Source organism: Pinus tabuliformis, chromosome 7 (assembly GCF_031772625.1).
Source record: "Pinus tabuliformis cultivar Carrire ecotype Pingquan chromosome 7, CPIR1, whole genome shotgun sequence".
Taxonomy (NCBI): domain Eukaryota; kingdom Viridiplantae; phylum Streptophyta; class Pinopsida; order Pinales; family Pinaceae; genus Pinus; species Pinus tabuliformis.
The window spans coordinates 567,736,285-567,760,021 of record NC_142293.1 but is presented as its reverse complement, the minus strand read 5'-3'; the positions used below and the strand labels follow the sequence as shown (position 1 = coordinate 567,760,021).

At 37.7% G+C, this 23,737-nt stretch overlaps 1 protein-coding gene across 1 annotated transcript in view; it reads left to right on the top strand.

The window, feature by feature from the left end:
* AT-HF (HIS HF) overlaps positions 1-23,737 on the top strand; it is a 350,337-nt gene that overhangs the window by 201,306 nt on the left and 125,294 nt on the right. Inside the window, exons 14-15 of the mRNA XM_089458515.1 lie at positions 10,726-10,813; positions 11,057-11,094. Coding sequence (XP_089314641.1) covers positions 10,726-10,813; positions 11,057-11,094 — 126 coding nt within the window. The remainder of the gene's footprint in view (positions 1-10,725; positions 10,814-11,056; positions 11,095-23,737) is intronic.

Sequence of the window (23,737 nt, the reverse complement as noted above, 5' to 3'; positions counted from 1 at the left end):
TCAATGGCTTTGTGACCAAACATATTGCAAGAAAAACAATATCCCTTAAAGTACCTGCAAGTTGATGATCTTTCTGTGTGATGGTCTTGAACCATTCTACTTCTGCATCTTGCTGCAATATGTCCAAGATTATGACATATAAAACATTCAACATTATTCATTTGAGGAAATAATCGACTATCATTTCCATGGTTAGGAGTAAAAGATTTTCTTTGAAGAATTTCTTTCCTTGGTTGTTGATGGGATTGACCTCTCATCTCCTTGTTGAGAATTTCAGATTTTACATTAGAGTTCCTTGCCTCACTTTGTGAGCTAGATTCACCTTCAACAGATTCATGAAAACCAAGAACAGTTTTGATGGCATGAGACCTTTGACTACTAAGAATATCATCCAATATCTTAGTACTATCTTGAAATCGTAAGAGCTTATCCTTTTCTTCTAATTTACCTTTTAGTATATTTATTTCAACCTGATATTGCTCTTCCTTTTCAAGATACTGCTTCTTCATGATTTCTTTAGCTTTTCTTCCTTCTTCCATCTGTTGCCTTAATTCAAGAACTTCATTTTCTTGTTTTTCAAGAGCTTGGAGTAGTTCTTCATTCTGCTTATTTGATTTTTCAAGATCTTCTTTTAGCGAGAGGATATCAGCTTCAAGAATTTCATAGTAACAGGATCTATTTTTGAGTTTCTTGATTGTTGTGCTCCTTTCATTTACTTCATTTCTTAATGATGTCACTTCATCCTGCAACTTTTGACATTGATCTTCCTTTTCCTTGAATTGCTTCCTTACTTTGTTTCCTTCCTCTATTTGAGCTTTTAGTTTGGTAGCTTCTTCTTTGTAGGCACATTCCCTTTTGTCCAATAGATCTTGTTGATCTCTAATTTTGTCCGTAAACCTTTTAAATTCTGTCTCTGTTTGATATCTTTCTTCCTCGCCCATAAGAGCAAATTCAGTTGTTTCGCTATCACTTTCATCATCTTCAAATGATGGAGAAATGTATCATCAGAGGATAACAAATTCATACCTGATAGTTCTTTCGCTTGTTCATCTTCATTCTGAGGTGATTCTGAATCTGAAGAGTTGCTTCCACATAATCCCCAATCGATTCTCCCATTGTCATAGTTCCTTTGAGATGTTTTCTTCTTCTGAGGCGCTTTCTTCTTTAGCTTCTTTCCCATTGTTCTACGGATCTCCTTCAAGCGATCAAGCTTCTACCAAAGGACCTGCTCTGATACCAATTGTTGGAAATAATACTGAGGGGGGGGCGGTGAATCAGTGTTATTCAAGTCAATAATCTTTTTCTTTTCATACTCAAATTTATATACGCTACTTCCATGTGGGCAACCCGCGTGTACACGCAACTGTGTTTAAGGAAACAAGCGTATATCCAGCAAACTAATGATTCAGTTAATTCATCATATGTTGATCTTTAGTCTGTGCATCAGTACTTTATTAAACATTAAACAGTAACCATATGCAGTTAATAACAGAGTGAACCATCACACATAAGCAACACACATGAACACCAAGATTTAAGGTGGAAACCCAATGTGGGTGAAAACCACCTGCTGCTGTCATCTCTGTCTTCTTTTAATAATAAGAAAATCTGTTTACAACATTGTACTGGTGCAGACTCATACCAGTACGCAGGCTTCTACCTGTAGAAGGCTACAACCTTCTCTCGTTCTCCAGCTTCTACTAGAAGGGAGCTACAACCCCCTAGCTCTTGTACTAGCCGATATGTTTACTAGCACATAGACGTCGACCTATAGAAGGCTACAACCTTCTTTCTTCCTCCAGGGACCACATTTCATAAATTTTCATACTGGATACTCTTGGAACACAACACCATAATCTGAAGGCCACGTTTCATCCAATTTTCATACTGGACCCATCAACAACATTGAAGCTCAAAATCAATCACCATTGTAATACAACCATCAAATACATTTGCATCAACTAATCACTGAAACTCAATCCTCACTTTCTGAATCAACCACAGCTGAATCAATCAATCCATGAATCTCTGACACAACTGAATCAAACATTCATTCATACTTTAATCAACTTCAACAAATCAACTGGAATAGAGAGATCACTGTAACCAGTACACAGATTTGTACCCAGAACACTGCATCATCATTCAGAACCTACTGTAACCTCAAAACCATACATCAGAGTGTATATGCAACTTGGAAGAGCCGAACCAGCGTGTATACGCAACTTCATCAAAGCGAACCAGCGTATATATCTGCAAATACTTACTTATAACTTCGCTGCACTTCCCGACTTCAGACATACCCAGATCATCACATATAAAGGATAATACATGTGTTAGCAACCAGATCTAGCCCATTAGATCACATAATGATAAGTCATTATGATCCTGATCCATCAACCATCATCACTGAAGCAAATCACTATCAATCTGAACATTGTTACTAGAATGCAGTCACCAGAACATAAAGCAAAACCCAGAACTCTCCATCAACAACAAGAATCAATTGGAACTTCAAACATCAAAGTTCACAAGGTATACGCTACTTCGATGTGTCGAATTTGTGTGTATACGCGCTTTTACCAAAGTCAACCAGCGTATACATCTGTAAATATTCATTCATAATTTTGCAGCTATTCTAGACTTCAGTTATACCCAGATCATAATATTTACAGAACAACACATGCGTTAGTGTACAGATCTAGAATAAACATGATCAAACCATATAAAGATAATTCATTCCAAGCCTTAAGATCCCGATCCATCATTAGATCTTGTACTCCATCAACCGCTAAGGTTCCTCCTTGGCTCAGATCAAGCAGAGCATCATAAACCCATAACCTGCATACTGGATCTCACACTTTATCAAATATTCAATGCTTGTTTGCCTTGGCCTAATGATCTTCTCCTCCTTATATAGTTTTAGGCCTTTCTCAATACCATGGACCAAAACCACTTAGGACCAATACCTTGGATCAAATACCTAGGGTCAATACCTCGAACCAAATACCATGGACCAATACCATGGATCAAAATACCATGGACCAAATACTTCGGACCAAAAACTTAGTTTTCCAAGGTATACACGCTTTTCCTTTTGTGAAAGTGCGTGTGTACGTTATACGCTCCTTTTGTTCTGTTAACCTGCATGTATACGCAACTTGGTCAAGGTGAACCTGCGTATACCTGTCTTTCTTCATTCTTTGTAGTCTGAACTGTAATTCTTTGCTGTTGTCATGTGGTACTGTGATCTTTCATCTAAGTAAGTTGCCTTTTGAACTGATTCCTTGAAACTGTCCTGCATTTCATCACATCTGTAAACACTATTGCTATGCATTTCGTCACATCTGATATCTCTTCTGTAGATTCATCTAGTTACCATATACAAGAGAGTTGTTCTGCTACATGTGGGTTGCCATCAAGTACAACACATGCATCATAATGCCAACATGCCCCTCTTTAGACCATTCTCCTTAATTGTAGTCAATATACCTGTTCCAGGGAGAATGATTGTCCCTGATGCTGCAACTTCAACACTCACTCTTGTTGAGAGAGGCATACTCAATCGCTCCAAGCTTGACCTCGAAGTATACAAACTTCATCTTAGGACAAAGGCTTTGTCAAGGATCTGCTTGATTGTTGAATAGTATTGGAGCCACACTGCTCTCTTCTGTACCATGTCTCGGTACTAGATCTCATTGTGCTTTGACCTATCATCATGTTCATATTCTACTCTTGATTAAACAACTATGAAAATAGTTTTTGAAGCCATGGTGCTTCAGAATTCGCCAACCAAGTTGCAATATACTTGGCCTCTATGGTATTGAATGAAACAGATGTCTGCTTCTTGCTCATCTAAGAAATCATAGTGGATCCTAAAATGAAGCTATGTCCTGATGTACTCTTTCTGTCTCGCGCACTCACTTCCCAATCTAAATCTGTGTATCCCTGCCGTTGTACTTCATCTCTTCAATCTATATTCAACTGTATCATGGAAGTACTTCAACACATTTGGAGCAGCATGTCTTGGCTTAATCATAAATTCACTGACTTCCTTTGCTGGAGCCAATATCATAACTATTTTCTAGTCACCCTAACTAGGTGGTCATTTTGAAATAGATCTTGCTATGGAAATCCTGGTTGCTCCCTTTGCCACTGCTGCTATCTAGTCACTGAAGCACATCAACTATCTAGTCTGACAATCAAGATCCTTCATCTCAAATCCAAAGGTTAACTCCCTTTGTTACTGAAGAGGGCTTGACCACTCCCTCTATCACGTGAGTCCTCCTAGTCCTCCTACTCCCATCAAAAACAAAATCAACCAAGACTCCTCAGATATCGATACCATTCCTGAGGTCCGTACAAAGTTTTCGATAATCTATACACATGAGATTTCTTCTCATGTACCTGAGGTAGCTCTATGTGCACTTCTTCTTCCTTAATTACTCTATTGAGGAAAGTGGTCTCTATATCTACCTGATGTAATTTCCAATCCATGACAAAAATAATAGTTCTAACAGAAGTGTACTTGACGAAATGTCTCATAGTCTTCTCCCTCTTATTGGGAGAATCCTTCGCTTTGTACTTATCTTAAGTTGCCATCTATCACATACTTCATCTTGGAAGTAACTGCTATCTTATTTTTGGCACAATTTTGTTCATCAAGGCATACTTCAAATTTGTTGATCTGTCTGCTCCCTTTGAACTAGAATCACTTCACAAATCATTGATTCTTGTTACAAGATTTTCTTTGTTCTTCCAATACTTCCATCTACTGGCAGAGCCTTGGCAACCTTCACTATGTACTTGCAATCCTCTCTAGGAGGCCATGGAAGAACAATTACAACCCAACAAAAGAGACAAAGACAAGAGGCTAACTAATAGTAAAGCAACAACAATAATAATTAAGGAAGAGGGATATAAGTTACTTATATTTTGAGTATTATTAGGAAATGTCAATTCCCTCTTGATCTTAGCCTTCTTGCATCCATCTTGCAAATTTATCAACCTCGTCCTCGTGTCATCCGTTCCTTGTACGAGCTAGGTTTTTTTATTTCAATGAAAACATCAATCTAGGTCTAGCTTTAGGTTTTAATGCACAAACTCTACGACCTTCTAGTCAACTAGGGTTTACAAACCCTAGAATTTTCATTTACACCTTTTGAAAGTCCACCAGACTTTGTCATCTGCAAAATTTCTCTTCCATACCCGAATGTTTAGCATAGATGATGAAATTCATCATGTGATCAAACAATCAAAGGATATTCCATCTTGATGTCAACCTAAGCGAATGTATCAAGGATCTCCAATAAAGATTGCTATACAAATGTTAGATGTCTTCATCAAGAGAGAATATGGCAGAGTCGCAACATACTTGGTTATTGCTTCAACAGTACTAGTATTGATATTCTTGCAACTATGTATTCTCAGCTAAACATTGATTTTGACCTTTTCAACCCAAGTATCTTATCCTTCATCATAGCAGTAGTAATAATAAGGACACCTCTAGTTCTGCAATGCCTCATTTTTCTCAAGAGGACTTTGGTCTCCAAACATGAAGAGGAACTCAACCTCTTCTTCATTGTAAGCTTGTCATGTCAAAATACTTCATGAAGGCATTCCAATGTCGTTCTTTGCTTCCTCTGATTATAAGTAACTTTCTTGTATGAAATAAAACTGATCATAATTATATGTGTTCTGAACACGTATCCCAAGGAAATGTCCTTACACGGGTTCAAACCTAAATTTCAATCAACACATCATGTTTCAGGATGCCAAATGTTTTGGTCATAGGTGAGTGGATCACATATCTCCCTTAGCAACTTTATCATAATTCAAATTCAAAACTATGATAACGTTGGCTTATATGCTATCAGGTCTCCTAGGGTTTACAAAACCTAAGCCCAAAAACTTATGTGCAAATTATCCTACTGTATACAAATATCAAAACAAAAATAGAATGTGTCAGGATATCTGTGTCTTTGTGTAGCAAGGAAATTGCCCCTCCAGTTATCATGTCAATAAGGTGAAAGTAAGATATCTTCAGAGGAGAGGATGAGATCATGGCATTCCTCTGCCCTCCAGAAAAGAAATAACAACCTTCAAGTGGCATAAACATGTGATACTTGAAGAGACTTTATTTTTTATTTTTGTTATAGCCCTAACCATGAGAGTTGTGATTGCCATACTGCAACCAGTATGCAAGGGTGTTTTATGTAGTAAACTATTCGTCCTCTGTTCCTTAGTTGGCGTATAACCCAATTCAATGCTTTGCTCTGCGATTCATTTAGAAGGAAAAATACTGATTATCATAAGACGATGTTGAGGGATCATTTAAAAATCCTTCTTAGCAAACCTGTCTCAAAACAATTTCCTTATATTCTAATATTGTTATTGAAAAGGAAATAATAACTTGATTCAAGAAATCGTAATGGAGAGAGCATATCGTAGTCAACCCAAACAAAGTTTGTGATTGTTACTTGTAGAATCCTTTGCAACTTTCCAAAGAGAGATGGGTGGAGCTCTCATAACATCAAAAGCATTCATCGAAGGTCTCCTAAACCAACTCAACACTTTTCAAAAGTGTTCACCTTCTGAGGCCTCTCGGATCTATTTCAAGAGATTTGGGTTTCTCGGGCCTTTGTTAGAACCACGATAGTAATAGGTACACGAATACTTCTAGTTTTGAGGTAACTCGATCTTTCAAAAAGGGTTTTAGCCTTCTTAGAATATCGTCATGATCTCAAATAGACCTTAAAATGGATCATGGTCTTCTCTTCCAGCAAAATGAATCTCAACTGCATAAGAAAGGGGTATTATTTTGAACAGTAAAATGAATCTTTGACCTAAGATTAGGTTTGATGGCATTCGGTTTTAAACTAGGGCTTCGACCCTTTCCTTCTTTAGCTCAGATACAAAACAGACTTGTCTTCTAGAATATAACATGCATCATGGGTCACTTAGGAGAATATAATGTATATCTTTGAGAAAAAGGGTAGATCTATGCTTCTTTTAGAATATTTTTTGCCTTTTTTAACAACCAGAATAATACTAGGGTTTCTAGGGCTAGTGGCAGAACAAGCCCTAGAAGGTAACTTTGAAATAGATGCTGAAAATTGGCAGCTAAGGGATTAATTTCCTTGAATAAAATTTCATTTCTAACTATTCTAGAGTGACTTTCTAAAAATATAAAGTCATGTCTATCATTGCAACATGACTTTCCAAAATTAGGAAGTTACCTTGTTTCATTTGGTAATCATATATATATATATATATATATATATATGATGGAAAATCACTTACTTATTCTCAATCAATCTCAATTGTTTAATTTTTAATTTAATCATCAAAATATATATTTAATATTGTTATTATCCTTATGATACTATAATATTATTTTACCCTCTCCTACTTGGCACTCAATCATGCCACTTATTATCTCTCTCTCATTCAATGATATGCTATTCTCTCTTCCTCTCTCTCTTACACACCTCTTACTCTCTCTTACACACTTTAATGACTCGTCATAAAAAGATTCCTCTTACACCTCTTTAATGCATATGTTATACTTCTCCTTAATGGCTTGAATTTCTAAGGCATGCATACTCCCTCTTGATGGCATAAGTTACTAAGGCATGCATACTCCCTCTTGATGGCATGAGTTACTAATGCAAGCGTACCTCCTTTATGGCATAAGTTACACTCCTATTTTGGCATATGTAACTCCTCCTCAAGGCATGGGAGTTACTCCTTCATGAATTTGACCTCCTTGCTCTTCCTATATATTTGTGCCTCTCATCCTCTCTATTACTCACTTGTGCATTGTGAAAGGAGAGTACGAACTTGAGAAAGAGAGAGTTAGAGAGACTAGAGAAGAATTGTGTGAGAGAGAGAGAAAGTCTTGAAGAGTAAGAGCAGATTTTGATGAGCCAAAGTAATTCAGTTTTTGCATCAGCTACAACTATCAAAGATCTTAGATTTGGGTGAGCTTCTTCTTTCTCTCATTGTATTATGTATCTCTACTGAACAATTGATTTCTAATTGAAAAAGAATCTGGTTGGGTTTTCCCCTTGTGGGCTTTGCCTTGGTCATTGGACCTAAATTCTCTGTCTACTTGTGTTCTTGGCCGTCTTCTATTTTGCATATGGTTTATATGGTGTATATTTTATCTACAATTTCTTAATTAATATTGCGGAAGAAAGACGTTTTGGAATAAGTAATTGTTGCAAGATAGAACGTCAAGATTTCAACAATAGACTGACTTCTTTCAAGGCTGTTTTTTCACCCAAGCTCTGATACCATGTTGATTTTTCAAGGTCTTCTTAGTTGCTAATTTCTTCTTATGAGTTCTTATGTCAATCTTTCTTGTATTCACATTCATCATAAAGCAATTACATAGAAGATCTCGACAATAGAAACAAAACTAGCAATAGGATCATAAGAGACAGCCAAACAAGAGACACAAGTATTTTACCTTGGGAAAACCCACTTGGGGGAAAAACCCAACAACCTTTTCCTGAGAGAAATTATTCAGTTCAACAAGAGATACAACTAATTCTTCTAGTCAAATACAAAGTCAAACTGACCAGCAATGCAACCCTGGTCAAACTTCCTTCTTATCAAGTCACCAATCTGCCCAACCAACTCGACCTTGTCTGATCTGCCTAGGCTGAAATTTGGCCTTCTTCTGCGCCTAGAAACTCGGACCTGCTGCCTAGAAGAGCTCGGACCTGCTGCCCAGAAATTCACACATGCGAAGTTGTAAGAGGAGGGTTTCACATATGCAAGATAGATAGAGAGAATGCTTGAGATGTCTTTGTCCTTCTTTGTCCTTGTTGTCTTCTTCTCCTTCGCTTGTATTCCCAGAAGATATCTTCTTGTTATGTGATTCAAATTCTGCCTCGTGGAGGAGGATGAGTGCAGTATGTATAGTATTTTGAATGGCCGAATGGGTGCCACTTCCACTGGGGCCGAATTGACTTGATGGAGGGCCGACTTGATCATTTTTGAGCCAAAAATTCAAAATTCAAAATTCTTTCTTTTGAAACCAGCATGAAGAACATGTCTTATATTTATTATTATATATATTTCAAGGGCTAAAATATTAATTATGAAGACTGATCATAGCTACAAAATTCAACAATTCATTGTACTCACACTATCTTATCATTTTGCTAGACTATTAATTTATACCCTTTTGCCAGGCACTTGGTTCTTTATTGTTTTGCTTTCAGCCTTCGTCTAGGAGTTGCTTTTGCACTGCCATGTTATATTTACACAAGCTGTAGCTTGTAGTCCGTTGACCTACTTTTGTCATCATTTGATTGATATTAATATAATTATCTTATCTTCCTGATGATATTCTTCTTAATATCTGCACTAGATCTGCTAACAGCATGAGATCACTGCTAACTTGGTAGGCCACAAAGGCAGTTTACCTGTTCAATTCAAGCGTCTGTCTTGGTCCTCATTTGAGCAGCAATTTGCCCATATTCATAGAAATTGGGGACCAGTTCCGACTTTGTCTAAATAGGGAGGCATTTCTCAGATGTAGCCTAGTGGATGTGTTCATACCTGTATCATATTTGTTACTTTATATCTATTGTATTTTTCAGTACACTTGTATTTTTTTCTTTCTGTATGACTTGGTTGAAAATTATCAGTTACCTACTTTATTTTATTTTATGGGAAGCCTTGTCAAAGATAATGACTCTGAGGCAGTTATGTTCTCTTCGATATTCTAATACAAAGGAGTGTACAACATGGGTACATGATCTCCTCTGTTACTTGCATGCTTGGTATTAATTTTACCTCCTTGCGTGAGTGGTTTTCACATTGCTGTTCTGTGCTTATATTAGTGTGGAATTCGATAGCCAATAGAGGTTTATCTCATAAGATTGTTGCTTTTGAAAATATGGAAGGAGGGAGGAGTTGGCCACAGAATTTTGTATGTCAATCCCAGACTTACTTTACACATGAACTTTACCAGAAAATATCATAATAATATTCATTTTATATCCTTTTTTTTGACATTCGTAGTTTTTTCACTTGCTTGCCACATATACATCAAACATAAAGTAGAAAATTAATAAAACATGATAGAGTGTCTAATGGTGCCAGGAAATAGTTTGAACATAGAAACTAGAATATAAAGAAAGTATGCAAAAATATTTGAAGGTTGTTAAGGTTTCTGACAATTGCAGGTTACCTCTATGGTGGCTTTATTCCTTCCCATGTTGATATGAATGCAGCGCTTGTCATTGCAAAGGGGTTCCTTAATGTCTGTTAAACAATTAACAGTAGTAATTCCAAAGGATTCTATGGTTAAAAGAAAGTAATTCCAAGGGATTCTGAGTGTAGGTACAAAGATGTGAATCTGGCACATACAGTTGATATATTTTTTGATCTCAAAGTCTTTCAATGCATATCTTCATTTCTACCCCCTTTGGCTACTTTTAGAAATGTACAGATAATAAATTCAGATCCATTGCTACCAATGTAAAGGAAGAATTCATGTTAATTCATTGAGTGTGACTTACTAGTAGTCATAGAAGTGAAGCTATTTTGTCAGCAGGATAGGAGCAATCAATCAATAAAAGTAAAATTATGCTTGTTATTAGCATTTCTGCCCTTGCAGATGCCTCTCTATTTATTTTATTCTATATGAAATGATTAATAGATTAATTTTTTTTTTCCATCATCTGTTGATTGTTTTGATTGCTATAGGCTGTGGTTGTGAGCATTGATCCTCGGAGGGTTTACCTTCAAAGTCCTGATGATGTACCTTTCAAGACGGTGAAACTCAATCATCCTGGTATTACCTTGGGTCCTTGATGCCATACCCTATGCGTCAGTTGATTTTCAAGGAAGATTTGTTTCTTGTATGTTTCATCTTGTTTTTGCAACATTATTGCATTAATCAGTCTCTTTCAAATCCATGTAATACTCATCTTTCAGGTGAGGCTTAATAATGTTATAAAGGTGTTTAGGCAATGCTTTATTTGCCGTGTTTATGTAATTATTTACCCCAGTGGTTAATGAATTGTTTGTATTTCAGGACCGAGAGGAGAACAATATGCTTGGTACCAATGCACGGTAACTGTGGTGTTCTTTGCAATAACTATTTCTTAGAAACTGGAAGTCAATGGCATATGAAAGGATGTCATGCTTATGTCTATATCTTTTTATGCCTTTGTTTTCCTCTCTCTCTGTTTCTTAATATGTGCATAGTAAAGGTGCAACATTGGAATTAATAATGTAGTCAGATGTATGATGATTACTCAAAAGCCAAGGAACTACAACGAAATACATAGCTGTAACACTAATGGTGTTTTCTCCAGAAACTATACTATGCTGTTAATCAGGCTAGGAGTTCCCTCTGAATTTCATGGGTTGTCTCTTCTTGAAATTTACTGCATTAAATGTCTGAAAGCCGGATGTTTATACGGCTTCTTAATGAGTATCCCTGGTTTTAGTTTTTGATATTATCTCTATTTAGTTGCTCAGCTAGACATTGTTCTTGCATAGTTTTTAATTTGAATTGTTTGAAGCAGTTTTTTCTTGCAAGATAACAGTCCTGTGAATCTGCAATAACTTTGGCTCTATATATGTGGTTAATGAAGGACCTCGAGGTTTGGGGTATTTGAAAGGTCAAAGTATGTGGTCAGCAGGGGTACCCCTGCTGAAAGAGGGCTAACTGGGCATGCAATCAACGGTCAAAGTATGTGGTCAATAGTGAAAAATATCTTAGATCACAGCTGTAGGGAGCTAATGACTATCAGACTTCAGTGCGGCTGTATCTCCTCAGCCGCAGGGAGCACCCTATCCACCGAGCAACTGTAGCTGATATTTCCTTGAACCAACCCTGCTGCTCTAGATTAATTTCTTCCTCTCGCACGTGCGAGCACAAACACTGCAATTTCGGACTTGTATGATCCAACCTCATACCTGTATGAACCAATCCAAGGAAGAGAAAGAGAAGAAGATGCTTGATGTGATGAGCAAACGAGGTTGATTTGTCTTGTATTTATATACTTCCAAGGGTGCCCAATTTCTCTTTAAAGCTGACCTGTACTTTGTGCACATGTGGGTTTTCAACTTAAAAATACATTTTTCCTTAGCCAATTTTAATTCTTCCAAGGGCTAGGAGGGGTATTTCTTGATGAGGAAGGATGCCCAAAGCAGGGAATTTGTCCCTGAGCTGCCCAATCAACACTACCTCTCAGCTAGGGAGAAATTACCGACTGCAACATATGTCCCATCTCAAATATCTCGTCATCGTCAAGTCAAATGTCGTCATTGCTCATCTCTGCTCATCTCTACTTATCTCAGCTCATCTTTGCTGAATACTCTTGAATCTAAAAGAAGAAGAATTTGACATCATAGGGGAGCTAAAGCTACCACCCTCTATCAATAGGCAAGATCTACTTGTTGGAAATACTGAGAGGGGGTGAATCAATATTTCTTTTCAATTGTTATTTTTACTAGTTAGATCACTTGTATTTAAAACACAAAATGAACAATGATAGAATAAATACTTTTATTAATTTCTTCTTTCAATAAATCAAGTACAATATATGTAGGGCTCCGACCCTAGATGAAGACACCAATCTTCAATCTCCCAGGCTCCAACCTATAATATGCCAAGCACCGACTTGGACTTCCCAAGGCACCAACCTTGTCAATTTCGAGGCACCAACCTCTAGGGCTCCAACCCTATTTCTAGTTTAGGCTCCAACCTGGTTGCTTGAGGGCTCCTATCCTCTAGGGCTTCAACCCTATATTCCAAGGCACCAACTTTGTCTCTATGAGACTCCAACCTCTTGGGCTCCAATCCTCAGCTTTACTTCGTCAAGATGTGTTTGGTTATTCTTCACAGCTCACAATGTCTTCTTCAAAGAGCCCTGTCAATCTTCAGCAATGCCTTTACTCATTCTCCACGTCACTTCATCAATGACAACCTTGTTCTTCACATGAAGGTGTCTCCATTGTTCTTCATGGTACCCAAAACAAGGATCTTCAAGTTACCTCATGATGGCTAATGCATCATGGTCTTCAACATTATCTTCAAGACCTTCAAGGCATCTTCAATAGTGTCTCCAAGGTGATGTCTTCAATCTGGAACCTTCTTCAAGGTCACTCCACAAGGGCTTCAATCAAAGTCTCCAAGAATGTCTTCAAGTTAACCTTTAAAAAGGTGTTTGAGTTTCTTCAATAAGATTCTTCACTGTTCAAAATGTTCTTAACTTGTTCACTGTCCAAAGCTTCACTTGTCCAAAATCCTAATGCCTCTTCACTGCTCTCTGCCTTAATGCTTCACTTCACTGTCCAAACTACAAGCTCTTCAAACTGTCACCAACAACCTTAGCTGTCCAAAGGTCCTCAAGTTTGTCTTGAGATGATGTCAACAACACTTCTTCAAAAAACTTCAAATGATGCTCAAAAAATCATTCTTCAAAGTTACCAAAAGACTGTCAAGACTTCCAGGGCTCCTCCAAGCTTGATGCTTTATCTGAGCTCTCCACAGGAAAAAATGAGACTGAGTCACAGAATAGTAACCACAGTCCAAAGCAAATGGTCCGAGAGTATTATTCTTTAGAGGAAGTAGCCACAGTCCAAAGATTATCCGAGCTCCAAGTTAACTTGTTAAATCCGCAGTTGAAGGATGCACTGTGTAAAAAAAATCAGATCCAAGCTTGCTGCTGTGTATTTCAAGACCTTTACAGTTGAACTCTAATATGTTCTGAAGGTAGACAGTCCAAGCCACAGGAATCTTTCCACAGTCCAAAAATTACAGCCACTAAAAAAACACAGGACTGTGTCAACGATTTAGTCCACAGGAAGATGAGGATAGTCATCCATTTATCACGTTTTTGGTGCTGTCCAGCGGTAAGTTTTAAGCCCAAACAGAAATTCCAATACAACTCCTTTTTTATGCTGCCTTTCTCTGAGTACACGAGTTCTCTGTATTAGATGATCGAAAAAAATGACTAGAACAGGGCAACCAAACTCATATATATAGTGGTTTTGTAAGGTAAATGAAGGGACACGTCTATATGAAGGTAGGCCGACATAAATAAGTGAGTGTAGGTCGGCTTACTGTCCAGAATAATATTCTTAACTAAAAAAATTCACATCTCCCAAGCTATTTGGAGTTTTGGGGCCAAGTAAGAGCTCATTAGACAGAGAAAAAAATCCTCTTTAAGATGGTATAGGTCCCATTGTGGAAAGATGCCTCCAAAGTGTCAAAAAATATTTTTCTTTGTGACTGCCCTTTGGAATTTTTAGTTCAGAGGGTGATTAGGACAGCAAGAGGTCATTAGGGCTTCTAAGTTCTTCACCATAGTGTATGTGAGTCATCCATGTCACCATGATAGTGTATTTAGCATTCATGTCATCATGATAGTGTAGCATCATGTATTCAATAATAGTGCAGTGATATGTCACCAACCATAGTGCAGCATTTATTAATTTGCCATTAGGATATTTCCAAGTCCTTCATGTCATGTCTCCAAGCATTGTCCATGTCATCAAGTGCCATCACGTATGACATCATCAAGTGTGGTTATTCATGTATAGTCCTTCAATATCAAGGGTAAGGACATCATCCGAGTTCTAGGCTTCTTCATCAAGAGTGAGAACATCATCATGATTTCTAGGGATTCTTCATCAAGAGCAAGGATACGTGAGGTTATGGTGTCTTCATGGTTAGTTCAAGCATCTAGGAAAGGACATCTTCTTAGTGGCTTGACATCATAATGGCATTATTAATAGCTTGACATCTTCATCAATGGCATCCTTATCAAGCAAGAGGGATTTGCCATGATGAGCAAGGACATCATCATGTTATGCATCACAAGAATATTTGCCATCCCAATAATGTCATATTGACATCAATGACAACCTTGATTAACACTACTTACCGCAAGGGCAAGGATCACACTCTGTCCTATTGACCTGGGACAATAGGCAATATCTACTAAAGGATCACACTCTAACTTGTCATCTAGTGATAATAGACGAGATCGAATTGAGGATCACACTCTGTTCGCTGATCCTCCATCGAGACCCTTAAAAGTAAAGTGGTAGAACACCTGCGCCCAGGACTTTAGCGAGATCAACTTACCACATGGGTAAGGATATACACCCTATCTCAAGTCACCTCAACCCATTGGCTAGATGGGGAGGTCCAATCCAAACAAGCCCATATTGTGGGTAGGATGCCAATTGCGGTATACTTTGTCAAAGCAACAATAGACAAGATTGACTTACCACAGGGGTAAGGATACACACCCTATCCTATTGTTTAGAGGTCCCTTAGCCCCGAGAGCCCTTCTTGCTACATTCCCACCCTGAGAGCTCAATAGGGGGAAGAGCACTCTCTGTGTTCTCGATCAGCGGGGACCCTTGCCCAGGAGGGTCACATCTATCAGTGCAAGCTTCTCTCTAAAGACCAAGAATTTCCGTTTCGGTAAAGCCTTGGTGAGTATATCTGCTATCTTCTCATTAGTCGAAATATGATGGAGCCTTACTGCTCTTCTCTGCACCATATGTCTTATATAATGATACCTGATCTCAATATGCTTGGACTTATCTCGAAATACAAGATTCTCTACCAATCGGATCCCACTCTTGTTGTCGTAATATATCACTGTCGTATTAAGGACCTCCTCTAACAACTCTCCAAAGAGATTTCTCAACAAAAGTCCCTCATAGCTAGCCATGCTAGCAACAATGTACTCTGCGTCGGCCGTGCTTAAAGCTACAAACTTTTGTTTCTTGCTCATCCAAGATATAATCGCAGATTCCAAGCTAAAGCAACACCCTGATGTGCTCTTGCTGTCAATAACATTTCCAGCTCAGTTAACATTAGTGTAACCATTAAGTCGTACATCTCCGATAGTGTATCTAAGACAAAGGTTAATCGTCCCATGCAAAAATCTTAGAATGTGGTTGGCAGCAACCTAGTGTGCATGAAGGGCTTAGTCATGAATTGACTCAAATTGTTCGTTGCAAAGCATATTTCTGGATGGGTATTCACAAGGAACATCAATGCCCCAATCAACTGTTTGTTATGCAACCAACTCACAAAATAGATGAATGAGATAGATCAACGACTTCAAAAGTAGCCTCTTCGAGGGGGCAACCTCCTTTACATTACACAAATGAACAATTCTTGGATGATAGAAATGACAAGACCTCCTTTCTATATATCGGAGTCTAAGGGGTCACAATATAATCATAGCCGACATAACAATAATAATGTGAGGCCACAACAATAACAATAGTGGGCTTTTATGGGGCACAATAATAACAATATGGTGACAACATGGGCACAACAATAACAATAAGGGGCTACAATGAAAATAATAATAAGGGTATACACTAGTATTATAGGGACCTAACATGCCCCTCCCCTTCAAAAAAGCGTTGTCCTCAATGTTTGAGTAGTTTTGGATGATTCTGTATAAAATTCTCATCCTCACATGTGGAATCTTCAGCAGGTAAGTTCTTCCACTTGATGAGATACTCTGAAATTGATCGATTTCGTAGCTGTTGAGTTCTTGTTTCAATCACTGCTTCAGGTTCCAATATCATTTTTCCTTCATCATCGAGTTCTGGCAATATTGTTTGAACTGGGAGCTTGTCACCTATAACATTCTTTAAGCATGAACATGGAAAACTGGGTGCACTCGGGAAAATGCAAGAAGTTCCAATTTGTATGCCATAGTACCAATCTTTTGCAACACCTTGTACGAACCATAATAGTTTGGTGATAATTTATTATCCTTTTTATCTTGCTTGAGGGACATTTGTTTGTTTGGTTGTAGTTGTAGAAATACCTAGTCACCTACATCAAAACTTCTTTCGCTGTGATGTTGATCTGTCTGTTGTTTCATTCTATTCTGCGCCAAAGTTAGGTTATCTTTTAAGAGTTGGAGAAATTTTTGTTGATGCTCGATGTGATCTTCCACCGCTTGAACCTTAGAATTCTCTCTTAACTATGATGTGATGGATGATGGATGATATCCATAAAGTGCCATAAATGGGGTCATTTTTGTTCCAGTATGGAAGGAAGTGTTATACCACCATTTAACCAGAGGAAACCATTTGACCCATTGTGTCTGTTTATCAGATACAAAGCAAACAAGATATCCTTCCAAACATTTGTTCACTATCTCAGTTTTCCCATCAGATTGAGGATGCTAAGATGAGCTATGAGCTAACTGAGTACCCAAACAAGAAATTAAATCTGTCCAAAAATTTCCAATGAAAATAGGATTTTTGTCGCTTACAATAATCTTTGGGTTTCCATGTAGCTTTTGAATTGTTTCCATAAATGTAGTAGCAAATGTATTGGCTTTAAATGGATGAGATGATGCACAAAAGTGTGCATACTTGGTAAGTCTATCAACTACCACCATGATGACACTCTTTCCTTCGGACTTGGGTAAACCTGTGATAAAATCCATTGAAACCTCCTCCCAATGTTGACTTGGAATGGATAAAGGTTGTAATAGACTTGGGGTCTTAATTATCTCAACTTTATTTTGTTGGCAAACCAAACATTCCGCCACAAAGTTTTGAATACCAGATTTAAGGCCATCCCGAAGAAAGTCCTTCTTAACCCTGTGGTAAGTTTTTAAAAATCCTGAATGCCTTCCTAAGGGACAAGTGTGCAATTCCAAAAGAATCTTTTGTTTGAGTAGGGAATTCTTACAGAGGTATAAACAATCTTTGTACCATAACAAACCATTTTTCCAGCTAAATGTATCAAATGTACTGGGATCTTGCAACAACTTTTGAATGAGTTCCCACACTTCTTCGTCATTCTTCCATTCATCCCTTGCTTCGTTTATCCAATTTGGTTGGATAATAGAAGTGGCACAAAGCAATGCTTCCACATCCTCGTCCTTTCTTGAGAGTGCATCTACAACAACATTTCGCTTCCCTTTTTTGTAGATGATTTCAAAGTCATAACCCAACATCTTTGTGACCCATTTTTGCTGCTCTTCTGAAGATAATCTTTGTTTTAAAAAGTATTTAAGACTATCATGATCCATTTTTACCTGGAAGTGTCTTCACATTAGGTAAGGTCGCCATTTCTTAAGTGCATGTAGTATTGCCAACATTTCCTTCTCATAAATAGCTTTGCATAAATACCTTCCTTTGATTGGACAACTTTCAAAAGCAATGGGTTTTTCTTCTTGCATTAAAACAACACCAATTCCATTTCTTGAGGCATCACATTCCACAATAAAGGTTTTTGTGAAGTCTGGCGTAGCTAAAACCGGTGCTTGGCACATTGCCTCTTTAAGATGTTCAAAGTCTTTCGTTGCTCTTGGAGTCCAAGAAAATGCATCTTTCTTCAGTAATGTTGTTAGAGGTGCTGCTATTCTCCCATAATTCTTAACAAACTTGTGATAATCCCCTGTCAACCCGAGAAATCCTCGCATATGCTTTATGGATGTTGGGATTTTCCATTCCTTAATGGCTTTAATTTTGCTAGGGTCTACCTTAACACCTTTATGAGATACAATATGACCCCAATATTCCACCTCTTGTACTCCAAAGAAACAATTGGAGGTTTTTGCATATAATTGTTTCTCCTCCAATAGTTTGAGCACTCTATCAACATGTTGAACATGATCATTCCAAGACTTTCTATAGATTAGTATATCATCAAAAATACTAACACAAATTTTCTAAGGAAGGGTTTGAAAATGGAATTGATTAAACCTTGAAATGTAGAAGGTGCATTGGTAAGGCCAAAAGGCATGACCAAAAATTCATAATGACCCTCATGAGTTCTAAATGCTATTTTTGGAATGTCTTTAGTCTTCATTCTGATTTGATGATATCCTGAACGAAGGTTCAACTTGGTGAAGTAAATTGCTCCATGCAATTCATCCAATAATTCATCAATGACAGGAATGAGAAATTTATCTTTAATAGTGAGTCTGTTGAGCTCCCTATAATCCAGACACATGCGCCATGATCCATCCTTCTTGTGCACCAATACTACTGGAGCAGAGAAAGAACTTTGACTAGGTTGAATTATACCAGCCTCTAGCATTTCTGTAACCATACGTTCAATTTCACTCTTTTGGGCATAGGGATATCTGTAAGCCCTGATGTTTGGAGGCACACTTCTTGGAATCAAATGAATAGCATGATCATGCTCACGAATAGGTGGGAGGCCTTCGGGAGTCTTAAATACGTTGGAATGATTGTCCAAGACTTTTTGGAGATCTTGAGAAATATATGATTTCAATGTGGGAACCTCTAGTGAACATTATTGTGCAATTATGCCACGTTGTTTTTCCTTTAGAAGCTTTGTCATGCTGTTAGAGCTTATTATCTTTCCTGGTTTCCCTGCGATACCCATTGATTCAACTTCCTTTCCTTCTGAATTTTTTTGGAAGAAAAGTTCTTGAAAATTAAAAGTTATCGTACCCAAAGATTGTAGCCATTGGACTTCTAGTACAACATCAACACCACCCTTTAGAATGGAAAGCATTGGACTATTCAACACATATTCTCCTATGGATAGCTTAATATTATGGCACTTTCCATAGCAATTTATGGTTCTTCGATTTGCAATTATCACTTGACACTCTAGTGCTGGATATAGGAAACAATTCAAGTCCTTCACTATCTTACAATGAATAAAATTATGGGTACTGTCCGAACCAATCAACATTATTACCTTTTTCTTCTTGATATGTCCTTCTATCTTGATAGTTTGACGAGTGGTAATTCCGGCCAATGCATTACAAGATATGTTCAGATTCATTTCTTCTTTTTCTAGGGTTTGTTCTTGGTGTGTCCTCTTCTTTTGATGTTTCTTGTTCTTTTTCTTCTTCCTCTTCACAATCTATGTAAAATAATTTCTTCTTAGCACACTTATGACCTTTAGTGTATTTGCTATCACAACTGTAACAAAGCCATTTTTCCCTTTTTCTTTCATTGTGGTGTCAACCTTGTGGGATGTGGAAGGCTAGGGGCAACAACACTTTCATCTTTATAGTTGTGATTGGTAGGCTTCCTTGTTGCCATAATTTTGCTTTCAGTTTTTTTTGCCAATCTGAATGCCTTCTCCAATGAATCAGGTTCCCACAGGCGAACTTCATGTTGGATGTTATCCTTTAAAGTCCCTATGAACACATCAATCCTATGCTCCTCTAGAATATATTTTACCCTTATATTCAATTTTTGGAAGTTATCAATGTGCTCCACGATTGAACCTTTGTGTTTGAGATTTATCATTTGGCTAAAAAAAATGTTGCTTTTTGTATTCTCATAATGTGCTATCATTTCTTTCGTAAAAATTGCCCAAGTGACAATTTGTTTATGAGAGCAAAGTCATTGATACCATACAAACTGATTGGATTTCAAATTTAAAGTCGCAATGCGTACCTTTTGTGTGTTTTGCACATTATGGAGATCGAAATATTGCTCCATTTGTAGTATCCATGTTACGAGATCCTTGCCATCAAACTTCCTCATATCGATCTTTGGAACATGGTGGGTCTTCAATCCAACGTTAGAGTCTATGAAGTCATGACTAACATTTCTTTTGTTCTCATCATGAATTTCCTCTACTACCTTTTCGCCATTAGAAAGCATTTCTTGTAGCAATTTTGCCAAACCTCCTTTCAAATTTTCCATGTCTTTCTTCAAAACTTCAATGTTTACTTCTAAACCATCCATCTTAGCTTCCACGCCGTTCATCTTAGCTTCAACGCCTTTCTTTAAACCTTGCATATTAGCTTCTATTACTTTTTGTGAGACTGAAATTTGTTGCACTTGGTCTCGTAATTTTGATATATCATGTTGCATTTCTTTCTCTTCTTCATGAGTCATGCTAGAGCTTTTAGGTTGCTTACTAGGTGTTTCCATTTTCTTTCTTTGGGGCATCAATTAATGATAAAGATTTTTCACTGCGCCCTTTGAATCACTTCAACAAATTTTTCAAACCAAACTATGCAATGTTTTTTAAAAAGACCACACCTTTTTTCTCCTTGTAGGAGCTCGATATCGAATCTGGTGTATATCCATAATTTCGGATGTCCAAGGTCTGAATTTTCGTGCTGTGATATCCCTCTGCGTCCTCTTTAAAATCCCACCAGTCTGATCCAGATTGGATTCTCCAAGAAAGAGTTATGTCAAATCTCCCAAGATGATATGATTATAGACTGGTTCGGTAGAGCGAACTTGTACGAAGTGACACGTGTCATTGTTTCGACCTTCGGAGTTGAAAACAATACACAGAAAACTACAGTCCGTCCTCTTTCTGCAACTCTTTACGAAATTTAAATTTGATGCTCAGAGAAAAAGTTATAACGATTTTCCCAAGGTGACCTATTTGAGATCGAATTCGGGGGCCTGCTAAAACCCTAACTTCCTTAGTTCATATCTTCGAAAATATAGCGAGACAAGATCTGAAATTTGGTCCCTAGGTTCATCACGATTTTGAAAAAATGTTATAGCCAAAATTCCACGATGCCCTGTTTGAAGAAGAAAAACCCTAGAATCCAAAGCTTTGATACCATTTGTTATGCAAGCAGCTCACAAAATAGAAGAATGAGATAGATCAACGACTTGAAAAGTAGCCTCTTCGAGGGGGCGACCTCCTTTACATTACAAAAATGAACAATTCTTGGATGATACAAATGACAATACCTCCTTTCTATATATAAGAGTCTAAGGGGTCACAATATAATCAGAGGCGACATAACAATTATAATGTAAGAGCACAACAATAACAATAGTGGGCTTCTATGGGGCACAATAATAACAATATGGGGACAACATGGGCACAACAATATGTCAATAACAATAAGGGGCTACAATTACAATAATAATAAGGGAATACACTAGTATTATAGGGACCTAACACTGTCGGTAGTAAAAAGGATTCACCAAATCAGGTCCAATAACATCTCTGCACAGGTACTTGAAGTTCATCTCCATTGGTGTGGCTAGGGGCTTGAATTCTACCATTCCAAAGCTTTCCAACAACTTCACAACATATTTTCCTTTTTAAGGAAAATCTCACTGGGTCTTTGCCACACCTCTAGTCCCAGAAAGTAATGCATCATACCAAGATCCTTCATTTTGAACTCAAAGGCAGCTCCCTCATACACTCGAGCATTAGGGGCTCACTACCTGTCAAGAATAAATCATGAACATATAAAAACAAAATCAAAGGCATACCTTGACCACAGTGAAGTAGAGGTTTAGATCGACATTGCTTCTTGTGAATCCAAGCTTGACCAGGTAACTATCAATGCGGGCATATCAGTCTATGGGGGATTGCTTCAAACTATATAATGCTTTCTTCAACTTGCAAACGTGACTCTTCTTGTCCTTCACTTCAAATCCCTGAGGCTACTCAAGATATACTTCTTCTTGTAATATGCCATGAAGAAACGTTGTCTTTACATCCATCTGGTGGAAGGTCCATCCTTGACTAGCAGCAAGGGCAACAATCGATCTAATGGCAGTGTACAAGGAAATGGGAACAAATATATTGTCATAGTATTCTCCCTCTTTCTGGGAGAAACCTCAAGCCACAAACCTTGCTTTATACTTATCGATACCTCCATCAACTCCATGTTTGATCTTGTATAGTCACTTTGAAGTTACGACAAACTTCCCTTTAGCTCTTGGAACAACATCCCATACATCATTCTTCATAATCGATTCATACTCCTTGGCCATGGCATCCTTCGAAACTTATTCTTTCATAGCTTCTTGAAAAGTGGGAGGCTTAGCCTGGATGATAGTGCTCATAGCTACAACGTATACCTGGTGCTGACATGGCTTTTTTCTTTCTCTAAAGGTCCTTTTGACAGAAACATATCTCTGAGTATCTTGTAATATGTCACGAAGCCACAATGGTCTCTTTTGGGCAGGGGGATCACTTGGTGGAGGATCCAAGGGGTCCATAGACTCCATGGGATCATAATCAACTTCTTTCTCCGATTGGGCATAGAGGGATCTTTTAGTAGGTCCATATCATCTTTCTTATCAAGAGGCGGAGGAAGGTCTCTTGCTTTTCCAAGGGCAACATCTTCATCAAAAAATACATCCCTGCTAAACTCGATCTTCCTTTGGCTACATATATATTTATATATATTCTAAATGCTTTATAATTTTCACAATATCCAACAAACATACCTTTCTTTCCGGTGGCTTCCAACTTGTTCCTCTTGTCCTTTGGCACATGGAAATATACAGGGCAACCAAATATCTTGAGATGTCCAATGTCGGGCTTCACACCTGTGAATATTTCTTCGGGAGTCTTGTTATCCAAAGCTTGATGAGGAACCTTGTTTTGTACATAGACTGTTGTATTTGTAGCTTCTCCCCAAAGGAACTTTGGCAACTTTTGATCATATAGCATAGTTCGAGCAACTTCCATGATGGACTTGTTCTTTCTTTCAGCCACACCATTCTGATCGGGTTTATAAGGTACAATAGTTTCCTTTTTAATTCTAGCCCGCATGCAAAAGTCAACAAACTCATTTGACGTATACTCTCTACCATTGTCAGACTTGAAGACCTTGATTTTCTTCCCTGTTTGATTTTCTATCAGTGTCTTGAAGTCCTTGATCAGATCAAAAGCCTCATCCTTATGCTTCAAGTAGTATATCCATGTCTTCTTGGAGAAATCATCAATAAAGATTATGTAGTATAGATGTCCACCAATAAAGTGCAATGGCATGGGTCC